The following is a 14,355-nucleotide window of genomic DNA, read 5'->3' as shown; positions in this document are numbered from 1 at the left end:
TAAACTAAATGCCTATTATCTTTGATGGTGGGCCATTTTACAAACAGGTGAAAACTGTTGGAGAAAACATTAAGTTCATTAATATTTTGAAATATTTTATGTAATTTTGAGATAATCATTTTACTGTATAAAACTAAAGATTTATTAATCATCTCAGAAAACTATTTGTTTGATTTTCTTGAATTATAAAGGATACTTTTGGAGTTAGCATTTACCTATAATCTAATTTGAAAATAGGTCATTTGTGGTGTTTATCATGGTATCAAATTGTTCAATCTTGCAGTTTTTCCCAAGTTTGTTTTCTTCCTTAATCTTACTGGTTATTAAATTGAACTCCTATGTTAAGAATTATAGACATAAATATTACCATTTTTACAAAGTTGTGTAAACTTGTCTTTTCTGTAGTTTCCTAAAGCCTTTACTTGGTAATTGCTGGATATTTTAATATGGCTGGCAGTGTTTGTGGCTCAGGCACTTGGAGAAAGTTGAAGACTAATTTCTGATTGCAGGGGGAAGTTTAAGCATTGTTTTCCAGAAAGATTTTAGTATTATACTGAGGTTGCTTTTTTCAGTGTTTGCTAGACTTTTCTAATCCTCTCTTATTTCACATACCATGAAAATATGGACCAACATTCGATGGTTGAATTGTCATAGTATTTTTTGATCTCTCATATTATGCTTTCCCACTGAGGTAACAAAAACTTAAAACAAGAAAACTTAAAATAATCAAAAGTTACACTTGTAAAGGAAATTATTTTTATTCTACTTTATTACTTTATAAAGTTAACAAACTTTAGAGATTAAAATTAATAGTAAGGTTCTTTTGTCTTCAGTTTTGACCTTTTCAACATTTGTCCATGAAACACGTGTTAGCTATTGTGTATGCTGTCAGGATTTCAAAATATAGTTTCATATTTGTCTAATATGCTTATCTAATTTGCATGACAATACAATATTTCCATGAAAATTCTGGGAGCTTTAATACCAGATTGAGTTTCTTAAAACCCATCAGAACAAATTAAAGCACTTTTATTTGGCAATAACCTTTTAAATAATCATATTCAAATAAAAGCAAATTTATGAGACAACAGGGGTCAAATTTTAAGTCAAGATTGTGTTAAAAAATACCCAACTGATGACCGTCGAGTGGTAATGATTCTACAACCAAAATGTTCATACTAATGTAAAATCAGGAAAGCAAAACCAACTTTTAGAGGGATTTATTAAGCTGACTTTTCAGTGTCTTCAATAATGCATTGTTTGCGTCTGTTGAATTTTTTGTTGCTTGTTTTACCTTTTGAAATCTGATTTATAAATCAAATTCAAAATTGCTGCAAAAAAAGGATACTATAAGAAAATACATTCATAAATTAACATCATTCTAATCTTCAGTTCAATATTTCTCAAAGTAGAATGAATTTTTAAAGTACATTGTAATCAATGGCTTTTGTTTTGTTTAATTTTTTTTTGTTTTTTTTTTTTTTTGAGACCGAGTCTCACTCTTGTCGCCCAGGCTGGAGTGCGATGGCAGAATCTCGACTCATTGCAACCTCCGCCTCCTGGGTTCAAGTGATACTCCTGCCTCAGCCTCCCAAGTAGCTGGGATTACAGGCGCACGCCACCACGCCTAGCTATTTTTTTTTTTTTTTGAGATGGAGTTATACTCTTGTTGCCCAGGCTGGAGTGCAGTGGCGTGATCTTGGCTCACTGCAACCTCTGCCTCCCGAGTTCAAGCTATTCTCCTGCCTCAGCCTTCTGAGTAGCTGGGATTATAGGCATGCGCCACCACACCCAGCTAATTTTTTGTATTTTTAGTAGAGACAGGGTTTCATCATGTTGGCCAGGCTGGTCTCGAACTCCTGACCTCAGGTGATCCACCTGCCTCGGCCTCCCAAAGTGCAGGGATTACACGCATGAGCCACCGCATCTGGCCTAATTTTTTAATATTTTAGTAGAGATGGGGTTTCACCATGTTAGCCAGACTGGTCTCAAATTCCTGACCTCAGGTGATCCACCTGCCTTGACCTCCCAAAATGCTGGGATTACAGATGTGAGCTACCACGCCCAGCCAATGGCTTCTTAAACTCAAGAAATAAGGTGGTATTTAAAGATAGACTGTTTGACCCCCGTCAAAAAGAGGACAAAGGATATGAACAGATTCTTCTCAAAAAAAGGCATTTATGCGGCTAACGAACATATGAAAAAAAGCTCAACATCACTGATTATTAAAGAAATGCAAATTGAAACCACAGTGAGATATCATCTCATGCCAGTCAGAATGGTGATTATTAAAAAGTCAAGAAACAATAGATACTGGCAAGGCTGTGGAGAAACAGGAACACTTTTACACTGTTGGTGGGAGTGTAAATTAGTTCAATGAATGTGGAAGACAGTGTAGTGATTCCTTAAGGATCTAGAACCAGAAGTATCATTTGACCCAGCAGTCCCATTACTGGGTACATACCCAAAGGAATATAAGTCATTCTACTGTAAAAACACATGCATACGTATGTTTATTGGCAGCACTATTTACAATAGCAAAGACAGGAACCAACCCAAATGCCCATCAATGATAGATTGGATAAGGAAAATGTGGTATACACCATGGAATACTATGCAGCCATTAAAAGGAATGAGATCATGTCCTTTGCAGGGACATGGATGAAGCTGGAAGCCATCATCCTCAGTAAAGTAACACAGGAACGGAAAACCAAACACTTCATGTTCTCATACTGGGAGTTGAACAATGAGAACACGTGGACACAGGGAGGTGAACAACAAACAACAAACAACAAACACCAGGGCCAGCTGGGGGTTGGGGGACAAGGAGAGGGAGAGCATTAAGACAAATAGCTAATGCATGTGGGGCTTAAAACCTAGATGACGGGTTGATAGGTGCAGCAAACCACCATGGCACACGTATTCCTATGTAACAAATCTACATATTCTGCACTTGTATCCTGGAACTTAAAGTAAAATTAAAACATTATATATATATATGTATGTATCACGGTGAAGGAGGATTTCTGGCTATTATAGGGATGTGACAGGATTCTTGCTGAATGCAGGCTGAGGCGATCAGATAATCACCTGGAGAATGGTGGGGAGTGAGGACTTAGACCATGTATCAAGACTGGGTGATTCTGGCTAAACCAACTTAGCAGAATTCTTGCTAAAGCTGGGCTCTGGAGGACATGCCAAGGATGAGGCCTGCTGAAAAAAGAGCTCAGAGGAGCCTGTCTAGAGTTTGGTTAAGGATAGCATCTTTGTCAGTGTATGTATATATACATACATACAAACATACATACACATATATAAAAAAATTAATGTATTCAAAAAATATAATACAGTTTGTACAAGTAGTCAGTGGAGTTATTTGCTCCTGTACTAAATACCTGCTACAATGTGCATAGCTTTGCGTGGCTACTTAGATACGACTCAGAGGGTATACTAATAATGATAATATAAATTATCAGGGTTTTTTTAATGATTCACTTGAGCTTGAAGTGAAAATTCTTTGCTACTGAAATAAGTAGGATTTTAGACATACATACTTTTTAGAGAGGAGTTAGAAAAGGGAGAATGTCTGTGTTAGAAATCTGTCTTTTCAGCAATTAATAGAGGTTTCCAAAATTCAAATTTTGTTACTAAATTGTAGTTATTTTTGCCCCCTAGCAAAAATTTAACTTATTTGTTGATTTTAATATTTTTAATATGATTATGTTTTACCAGGTGATGTTATTGTAGACATCAATGGCAACTGCGTCCTCGGTCATACTCATGCAGATGTTGTCCAGATGTTTCAATTGGTACCTGTCAATCAGTATGTAAACCTCACTTTATGTCGTGGTTATCCACTTCCTGATGACAGTGAAGATCCTGTCGTGGATATTGTTGCTGCTACCCCTGTCATCAATGGACAGTCATTAACCAAGGGAGAGACTTGCATGAATCCTCAGGATTTTAAGCCAGGAACAATGGTTCTGGAGCAGAATGGAAAATCGGGACACACTTTGACTGGTGATGGTCTCAATGGACCATCAGATACAAGTGAGCAGAGAGTATCCATGGCATCGTCAGGCAGCTCCCAGCCTGAACTAGTGACTATCCCTTTGATTAAGGGCCCTAAAGGGTTTGGGTTTGCAATTGCCGACAGCCCTACTGGACAGAAGGTGAAAATGATACTGGATAGTCAGTGGTGTCAAGGCCTTCAGAAAGGAGATATAATTAAGGAAATTTACCATCAAAATGTGCAGAATTTAACACATCTCCAAGTGGTAGAGGTGCTAAAGCAGTTTCCAGTAGGTGCCGATGTACCATTGCTTATCTTAAGAGGAGGTAAGTAAAAGCACCACATAGAAAAAGTTTCAGTGTTCAAGCATTTATATCCATTGATTGTCCTTCCTTACAGTTTAGAATATGTTTTCCCAGCAGACTTAACTAGTAATTAGTGCACATTTTCCTTAAGGTTCTGTCTGATTGTTTCCATAAGCAGTATCTTTTTCAGCAGTTTTTAAAAAGTTATTAGTGGTTTCGTTCATGTCCATTATGGATTTATTTCCCTCTGTATTCTTTTGAAAATCTGATTCTTGGCTTTAATGATTAGAGAGAGTCACAGCATTGTGATACTTCAAATGAAATACATCCTCTTAATTTCATTTCTCTGTTGATGACAGTAATAGAAATTGACTCTTTCAACCAATGGTACGTCATCTGGACCTCTGTAATGCACCAAAGATGTTTTGAAAGAGCTAGCATCTCTGTGGATAAGTAAAATGTTGGATGGTGTGCTAATCTGTTCTGCAGAGGCAATCATGATAGCTTGTGCTCATAAAGCTTTTATCTTAAGCTCTAGTATCTGTCTGTAGATGTTAATTAAACCGCACAGTGCTTATGTGAGAGAAATAGAATTTTTATTTTTCAAGGTCATCAGCTGACATGAACTGCTCCCAGACATTTACAAATCCAGTTCCAAGGAATAATCACAAAGTTTAATTTTAATAGGCTTTCTTAAATCCATACTTATAAGTGACTAGTATCTTAAAGAATAAAACTTAACCACTTACTCTTTTATCTCTCTGGATTTTACTTTTCACTATTGAGGCAAATGAGCACTTCAGCTTCTTTGGGAGTTTTTTCTTATTCTCATTTCTTTGATTCATATGGGTTTCTTCTCTGAGTGATGGTGGAATGTGCTCCGAGTAAGGTAGAAATCTCTATGTGAGTGCTTGAGAGTAAGCCAGGGCTTCAACAAGTGTAACAAAGACACCAAAGTTCCATGTCATACAGGTTTGATGTCAGTCTCCTGCCTTGCCACTTACTGGTTCTTTGGTATAGGAAAGAATCTTAGTTTACCTTCTCTATAAGATGGTCATAACATTTGTGCCTTCAGATTGTTATAAAAATGAAATGAGATAATATATGTATAATACCTGCTACATAGGAGGTTAGACACAGAATTTACTAGCCTACTAAAAGTTGAAGCTAGTTTTATCATAAACATCAGCAGTATTTGTGATCTGGGAATGCATCCTCTGGTTTTAAACTTTGGCTTATTTTTTTTTAAGGTCCTCCTTCACCAACCAAAACTACCAAAATGGTGAGTATCCACTGGTCCTCAAATCCTTTCCCCAACACACTGAGAAAGATGCCACATTCCCCTCTGTAAGAGGGCTCACTGTGGTGATGATTATCGGCCGGGAGAAGTTAGGAGGCATGCTGCCCTTGGCTTGTATTTATCAGAAACTAGGGAAGCATTTGAAAAAGCCCCCTAGTGAGGAGATGTGCTCCACTGGGTAAGTATTGCAACTGGAGGACTGCTGAAGGCCTATTGTACCAACAATCCTGTTCTCTAAGTTATAAAATGTGAACACATCAAAGAACCAACCTAGAGGTTTTTTTACTTTTGTGTTTCAGAGAAACAAGGTAGGAAGGACCTAAACATTAAGACAGATGATAAATTATTACATCGTCTTGCCCCTGCCTGAAGAGAAGACGTAGTAGTTCACATAATTTTGTGGGGACTATAAATGTGCATGCACCTTTAGATAATCTTCTTACTTTTAAGACTAAATTAGGCTTCTTTTTATTATTATTTATTTATTTATTTATTTTGAGACAGTGTCTTGCTCTGTCACCCAGGCTGGAGTGCAGTGGCGCCATCTCGGCTCACTGCAACCTCTGTCTCCCGGGTTCAAGCAATTCTTCTGCGTCAGCCTCCCAAGTAGCTGGGACTACAGGTGCACACCACCACGCCCAGCTAATTTTTTGCATTTTTAGTAGAGACAGGGTTTCACCATGTTGGCCAGGATGATCTCGATCTCTTGACCTCATGATCTGCCTGCCTCAGCCTCCCAAAGTGCTGGGATTACAGGCTTGAACCACCACATCCTGCTAACTGAACAAGACTTCTAGAGTAATTGTGGCCTTCTGTGCTAAATGTGCTTGTTGTCAAAGTGAAAGACTTGAAACAGTGTCTTCTTTGGCATTCTTCTGAATAACCACGTAGCCTATTTAAGGACCTGTGCAGAAAGTAAGAACTTTAAAAGGGGTGCATCAAATACTGCTTTGTGGAAGAAACTCTACAAGGTGCACATTTGTAGCTATTTAAATATCCGCAATGTTTTGGATATAAAGACAATTTTATTTAAAATTCTAATTTAGTTCTAGTTTGCTCATTTGGAGTCTTTTATCTCAAAATCGAAAGATGGCCTTCCATAACCATAAACTATAGATGGTTATATTAAATGAATTAGTTATTTCTAGCCCACCAAGTAGGAATCCTCTGCAAATTTGCTGTTTTATGGATTAAAAAGAATCACTCAGCTTCTGGGGCCTTTTTTTTTTTTTTTTTTTTTTTTTTTTTTTTTTTTGAGACAGAGTCTCACTCCATCACTTAGGCTGGAGTGCAGTGGTGTGATCTTGGCTCACTGCAACCTCTGCCACCTAGGTTCAAGCAATTCTTGTGCCTTAGCCTCCCAGTAGCTGGAATTACAGGTGCGCGTCACCACACATGGCTAATTTTTATATTTTTAGTAGAGATGGAGTTTCACTACATTGGCAAGGCTGGTCTCAAATTCCTGATCTCAGATGATCTGCCCACCTCGGCCTCCCAAAATTCTAGGATTACAAGCGTGAGCCACCATGCCTGGCCAACTTCTGCCCTTTTCATTGAGTGCTTATACTACTTGGGTCTAGTGTGAACAGAAATTGTTTTTGTCCATTCAGTTCAAATTGCACATATTCTACATTTCTCTGGTTCCTCTAGTAATCATTTTTAATTCCTGTGCCACCATATCTATTTCATAATGGATGCCACTACAGCCGCAGTGGCCCTAATGCTTTATAATTGATGGAAGGGTCTGATGAACTTTAACCGCTTCTGACAGAATGCTAAGATGTGTGGGGAAATGGTGGGAGACCACCTTTAGCTTCTCTCCCTTTTCACTGGGTCTGGGAGATTGAAGGGTCCCCTCTAGGCCAACACTTTGTAGTGGCTGACCCCTGATTACTCCCTGACAAGCCGGTGCCCCTGCATTCTAGTCATTGTTAATGATCACAAACATCCATAATCTCCCTCTCCTAACAATAATCCAGGAAAACAAACTGGTCTCAAAACCATATTCCTTGGGCTATTTATTGGATTTCATTGTTAACATTTTATTAAATAAGTCATTTTGCTTGACTATTATCTTGGAAAAGTGCTATCTGAATAGGAAAAATATCAAAATATGCTACTGTGTTTTCCCTTATCTAATTGTCTTGCATGGTACATTTTCTCTTAATATGTATGAATTGGCCAGGCAGGGTTTCCACAGTGCCATCTTTATAACCTAAATTAGAGTTAACCTCTCCTGTTTTCTTAGAAAGAGTATTATCTTAAACATCTTCCTTAGAAATTAAACTCAGTGAATGGGAAGTGGGCCGGGCCAAGAATTTTATGAAGATATTCTCTGAATCTTCCTCCTACTTTACTTAGAAGTGCCGTATTGTGTTGTATTTTTATTTATCTTCATCTCAAAGTCAATTTGTGTCTTGGTGGTGGAGAAAAGGGCAAAATTGTTTAAACATAGGACTAACTAAGGCTCTTCAGTTGATATTACTGTAAACTTTTTTCTAATTTAAGTTAAATACGTTTCAAATACACCTTGCTATGAAAATGAATTCCTGTAACTGTAAATTTGCTGTGTCTTTGATCCTGCCACCTTTACAACTATAATCAGTTGACATATCCATTTCAGATATCAGTTTTATGAATTAATCAACCATCTGATTTTTAAAAGATACTAAGTAAGGCCCTTTTCCATTTCAGAAAACAGATAAAAAGGAAAATTCAGGAAGTTTGGAGGCCATAAATGAGCCTATTCCTCAGCCTATGCCTTTTCCACCCAGCATTATCAGGTCAGGATCCCCAAAATTGGATCCTTCTGAGGTCTACCTGAAATCTAAGACTTTATATGAAGATAAACGTAAGTAGTTGTGGAATACTTCAGGAAAGCATGTAACAAGATAAATTTGGATTTATTTTAGATTAGGGCCTTCCCATCTTTCAGAAGCATATTGAAAAGTTATTCCTTCATTACCATTTTAATAGAACTCTGGACTTCTTCCATGTATATTCAACATTCACACATTCATTTTTTTCAGAATCATGTTTTAAGTGCTAGTTATCTACCAGATGCCATACTAGGTAACTAGAATACAGAGATAAATAGGTTACATAGGACCTGCACCCAAAAATATTATTAGAACTAAATGGAAAAAGGCAAATATGTAATCAAATAGTATACAAATAAGTACACGTAATAAGCCTAACAGGTACAGTGATAGAAAGATGAAATGGATAAATTGGGATCCAAAGAAGGAATACTCAGTTTTATCAGCGTGGGCAGTAGGAAGTGTCAGGAAAAGCTTCATACTAGAAGCAAAGCTAAGTCATCAGGGATGAAAAAGTGTCTATCAGGAAGATAAAAGGGAAAGACAGAAGGAATAGCACGTGCACACTGGTCTTGCATGACTTGGGTTCTGCAAGTAATTCACTTTCGTGGGTGCAGTTGGCAAGGAAAGTCACAGAGGAGAGTAGGAACAGATTGAGAAAGGCCAGTTATGCCCCTCAAGGGGAGCTGGAGTTGGTCATACAAATAACAGAGAACCACAGAATGCCTTTAACTGGAAGGAAGACATAGTTTTGTATTTTAGAAAGGTTTCTCTGGCAGGAGTATGAAGGATGAATCAGAGGTGAATGCAATTTGAGGAAGAGTGTGCAATTTGAAGAGGAAACTAAAGAATTGACTCCTTAAAGGAGTACAGCTGAGAGATAAAAAGAGAGACCACATAAGGCAGAAATTCATGCATGTCCCTACTAATTCACTTACTAATGATACATCTTTTCCAAAGTAAAATTGCAGATTTAAGTAGGTATAATTTTTTAAAATTTGTTTGTTCTTAGAAATAGGCGTAAATCTATATGGAAAAGATATGTACAAGTGGAATATATGTGTATTGACTTAATGCTTATTTAATTAATTGCAGAACTACATCTTGATAATACCAATCCATATTCAGAAAGATGAAAACCAGTTGTATGCATAGCAAAGCAATCATTTCAGTTAGCATAACTATGTAGAATCCCTTTCTTCATACTTTCCATTCATAGCCTGATACATTGTTAATACTGATATAAACTCTGCAGTCCCATCAGGCTTCACCCATAAAATAAGTGAGTTGAACTCATGACTCTTTTTTTTTTCCCGAGACAGAGTCTTGCTCTGTCACCCGGAGCTGGAGTGGCAACTGGAGTTGGCTCACTGCAACCTCTGCCTCCTAGATTCAAGCAATTCTCCTACCTCAGCCTCCCGAGTAGCTGGGACTACAGGTGTACGCCACCCCACCTGGCTAATTTTTGCATTTTTAGTAGAGACGGGGTTTCACCATGTTGGTCAAGCTGGTCTCAAACTCTTGACCTCGTGATCCACCCGCCTCGGCTTCCCAAAGTGGACTCTTTTAATCTCTAAAGTTCTACAATTTTAATAGGAAGTATATATCAAAAGATATTGCTTCTATAGAATATTATCAGGAATTGACTAATCTCACTTTTTATATAGTTCCCTGACATGTTTATTTCTTTTCTCTTTATAGTAAATACTTCTTACCTATAAATAACATTAATATTTTCCCAATGAAAAAATTTTAGTCATGAAATAGATTTTTGTGACTTAATATTCTTTTTTTTTTTTTTTGAGATGGAGTCCCGCTCTGTTGTCCAAGCTGGAATGCAGTGGCACTATCTCGGTTCACTGCAACCTCCGCCTCCCAGGTTCAAGCAATCCTCCTGCTTAATATTCTAAGGAATACAACCTACCCTTTCAGAGTAGGATAGTATGGGTTAGGAGATTAGACCCTGGAAATCAACCTGGATTTAAATCTTAGCTTCACCACTTGCTGTGTGACAATGGCCAACTTACTTAGACCCTGTTTTCCCACCTAGAAAACGGGGCTAATAATAAATGTTAGTTCTTAATTATTTTCATTTAAAATGCTATCATTTTGCAAAACCAGGCTAGGTAAGTAGTTCATATGGAATACTTTTCTGAGAGAAAGGTATCAGCTTGAGAGCAGGAATAAGGTATTTTATAGGCACTCTTTTCCTAGGATTTAATGTACCTTACCCAAGTGTTAAGTTAGGTCATTTGCACCTGTCAAATATCAAACTCAAGTTTGATCATTCTGAATTCAACATTGTTATATTGATTGGACAGCATTAGAAGTTAATGACAGTGTAATACTGAGTATATGGAAGTGAAAGTAAATGCTTCTAAACAGTCTTGATACAGTTTTGCTTAGAGCTCAAAACAAGGATTTATAGTTGAATTGTGTGTGTGTGTTACACTCCTGTGCAAATTTTCACATATTAAAAAGTTCTGAGATTATAGTTTATTGTCTTACTCTATAATGTCCTACTAAATATTGAACTTTGTTTTGTTTTAGTCCTTTTAAAATAAATCAAAATATTTATATTTTCTGATTTTCCTTAGCACCAAATACCAAAGATTTGGATGTTTTTCTTCGAAAACAAGAGTCAGGGTTTGGCTTCAGGGTGCTAGGAGGAGATGGACCTGACCAGTCTGTAAGTGTCACTTCTTTGGAACATGGCTGTTTCCTGTTCAAACGTTTTGAGTGGTGATTTGGTGGATTATGGTGTGTTTTGTTTTGTGGTTTAAGTTTTTTTTTCCCTCTAACAGTTTCATTAGTATGAGGAAGAACTGCATTTCTATTAGTATCATAGTCCCTCAGTTATTGGGGTGTAGCTGAGGCTAAAATCTGTGAGTAAAAACTGAATATGTCAGCTGCAAATTAGACAGTGATTAATTTATTTACTTCTCTGTGTGAATAACTACATAAAGCTTATTTTAAGTTTGTATTTTCCTTTGCCCTCATTAAACAGAGTCTAAGACATTTTCCTTCTCTAAGAAACCTATAATCCCATGTCCTCCTTCCCACTATTACTTCTGCTGAATGTTCCATAAATGGTTGGCATGAGCCTGTGTATATTGTTTCACCTCATTTTATTAGTAGGTTGGCATTTTCATGCTCAGTACTTTGCATTCATTTCATCTGTTACTTTGAAACTAGAGGAATATAAAATAATTAATATTTTTGTCCAGAGGCATAAGGGTTATATTTGCAAAGCATTTGAAGTCTAGGATTTTGTTTACATATGATACTCACATAAATTTGTTTTAGAGAACAAATGTAGTGGGTTTTGTTTCTAAGTTTTGCTCTTGGTTTGAATAACAAAGAAGTAATGTGTTCTATAGAATTTTTAAGAACATATTTGCATTTTCTTTTATATAATATCAAAAAAGACTATATTATGGTTGGAAGTTAGGTGAAGAACAATAATCTTTAAAAATTACAGGCTTCTTATTTCTGAATAGAACATTTGATTTATGTAGTATAAATTTGTTCTAATTGGTCATATTGGTTACAGTTACAACAGTCATTGGAGACACATAAAGCTTAAGGCAGGTTGCCCTATGTAGAACAAATAGTAGATACTTTAATTGTTCTTGGTGGTATTTGTATTTTTGTTTTGTTGCTTCCTATTTTGTTGATACTCATAATGTTCACTTAGACATTTTAAGAATTTGTCTCAAACAACTTAGAAGAAACCTTTCTTTTCTTTTGAATGTCAGATTTTAGCAGCTCTGAAACTAGCCCAAACATTCAGAATTGCCTAATTAATAGGATTCTAATGCTGGTGAGCAAAGTGAACCAGATTTGTTCACTTAGATACAAGTGAGCTTCAGGCCACTCTGTTCCCATTGAGACTTAGAAAGAAGAAATGTCTCTGTGCTGTGTATATTGAACTTGTACTGTTAGTCTTATGTGATGGGAGTACCATTGAGAATGATCTCAGTTGCTGTGAACAGTATGTAGAAAATCTTGCCTGATGACATTGAACAGACTTTTAATAGCTACTATGCAGATTTATATTTTCTGAGTTTAGTGTTTTGTTTCATTGTAATGATGGGGATAATGGTGGTGCATTTTGAGTTATTGAACAACTTCGTATTTTCTCTTTCCTTTGTACACAGCCCTGAGGATCTATAAGGGATTACATAATACAGTGTGGTTATTTGAAGTGCCGTTTTGGAGAATGGGCACTTTCCCAGATAATACCTTTCTAGAATATGACTGTTTTCATAGTTGAACTGCAAAAATCTGTTGGTTTGCACAATGCTAAGTTAGGAATCCCTTAACTCTTCAGCTAAACTTTACGCTGTGGACCAAACTATACTTTGTTATCTTATCAGATATATATCGGGGCTATTATTCCCCTGGGAGCAGCTGAGAAAGATGGTCGGCTCCGTGCAGCTGATGAACTAATGTGCATTGATGGAATTCCTGTTAAAGGGAAATCACACAAACAAGTCTTGGACCTCATGACGACTGCTGCTCGAAATGGCCATGTGTTACTAACTGTCAGACGAAAGATCTTCTATGGAGGTATGTGAACTTGTTCCTGCTCTGGAAAGTTAAAAAAGAAACAAAGATACTAATCTACCTCTTGTGTAGTTTTGTTATTTTATTACATTCAGTAGTATCTGAGATAACTCATTTGATGTGATCCAGGCCTCACTGTGGAAGGCCATGCAAAGACAAAAGGATTCAGAAATAATACTACTATAAAAAAATACATTTTGGGTTTCTATATTAAGATTATTTTCATATATTGATGCATTTCGCAAATGTGGTATTATAGGTGGGAGTATTGATCTAAATCCGGTTTTGTTTTGTTTTGTTTTGTTTTGTTTTGTTGAGGCAGAGTCTCACTCTGTCACCCAGGCTAGAGTGCAGTGGTATGAGCTCAGCTCACTGCAGCCTCCACCTCCCAGGTTCAAGCAATTCTCCTGCCTCAGCCTCCTGAGTAGCATACCACCACATGGCTAATTTTTGTATTTTTAGCAGAGATGGGGTTTTACCACATTGGCTAGGCTGGTCTCGAACTCTTGACCTCAAATGATCCGCCTGTCTCAGCCTCCCAAAGTGCTGGAATTACAGGCGTGAGCCACCATGCCTGGCCTAAATTTTTTTTTTTAATAGCAAATGAAAAGTTATTTAGTCATACCTAGATATCCCACTAGCTGAATGTACAAAGATTTTTGGATCCCAATGAAATCTGAACTACTAAGGGAAAGTGGGATGTTTCTACTTGGGAAGTTTTAGTATAATTTAACATTTATTGAGTGCTTACTATGTCATAGACGCATGAATTATTTTATTTAATCTTCACAACACTATGAGGTCATTGTCTAGTTCTATGACTACTCAGAGAAAGGTTGAGAAACAAATAACTGGTAAGAGATAGGGCCTGGATTAAAACTTGCAGTTTAATTCAGAGATCAGGGTTTAAACTATAATATTAGGATATGAATATCTCTTATAGTTTCTCATCAGTAGCTTTATGAATAATTAGGAAGTCTTATAAATGAATTCTTGCCACTTTAAAATTAGAAAAATACAACTCTGTAGCACAAGAATATAAGCCTCATGAAGCTATGATTTTTTATTTGTTTAGTTATCTCCTGTATCCTCAGCACCTAGAAGAGTGCCTGTCTGGTACAAAGTGGACATTAATAAATTGTTAATTGGATGAATATTTACCTCACTCTCAAAACTGAGGCACTGTATTTGTTATTGCAACATTCAAAGTAAACGCCTGCCTCCTTTGGTAAATACCAGCCTTTTAGAGATGCATACAGATTTTGTAACGCAGTACTGCCTCAATTTGGTTGTGTTGGAGGCCAAATGTAACTACTTACAGTAAAATTGTGATGTTATACAACCTACACA

At 36.8% G+C, this 14,355-nt stretch overlaps 1 protein-coding gene across 2 annotated transcripts in view; it reads left to right on the top strand.

Annotated features, from left to right (window-relative positions):
* Window positions 1-14,355, top strand: part of MAGI3 (membrane associated guanylate kinase, WW and PDZ domain containing 3) — a 293,190-nt gene that overhangs the window by 245,535 nt on the left and 33,300 nt on the right. For both annotated transcript variants that reach the window (XM_005542284.4, XM_005542285.5), the window contains exons 10-14: window positions 3,733-4,338; window positions 5,568-5,599; window positions 8,312-8,468; window positions 11,034-11,125; window positions 12,816-13,008. In XM_005542284.4, the coding sequence (XP_005542341.3) occupies window positions 3,733-4,338; window positions 5,568-5,599; window positions 8,312-8,468; window positions 11,034-11,125; window positions 12,816-13,008 (1,080 nt within the window). The remainder of the gene's footprint in view (window positions 1-3,732; window positions 4,339-5,567; window positions 5,600-8,311; window positions 8,469-11,033; window positions 11,126-12,815; window positions 13,009-14,355) is intronic.

The sequence above is a fragment of the Macaca fascicularis genome, chromosome 1 (genome assembly GCF_037993035.2).
Source record: "Macaca fascicularis isolate 582-1 chromosome 1, T2T-MFA8v1.1".
Classification (NCBI taxonomy): Eukaryota; Metazoa; Chordata; class Mammalia; order Primates; family Cercopithecidae; genus Macaca; species Macaca fascicularis.
Note: the sequence above shows the minus strand (reverse complement) of the source record. Positions and strands in the feature narration are given on the sequence as shown.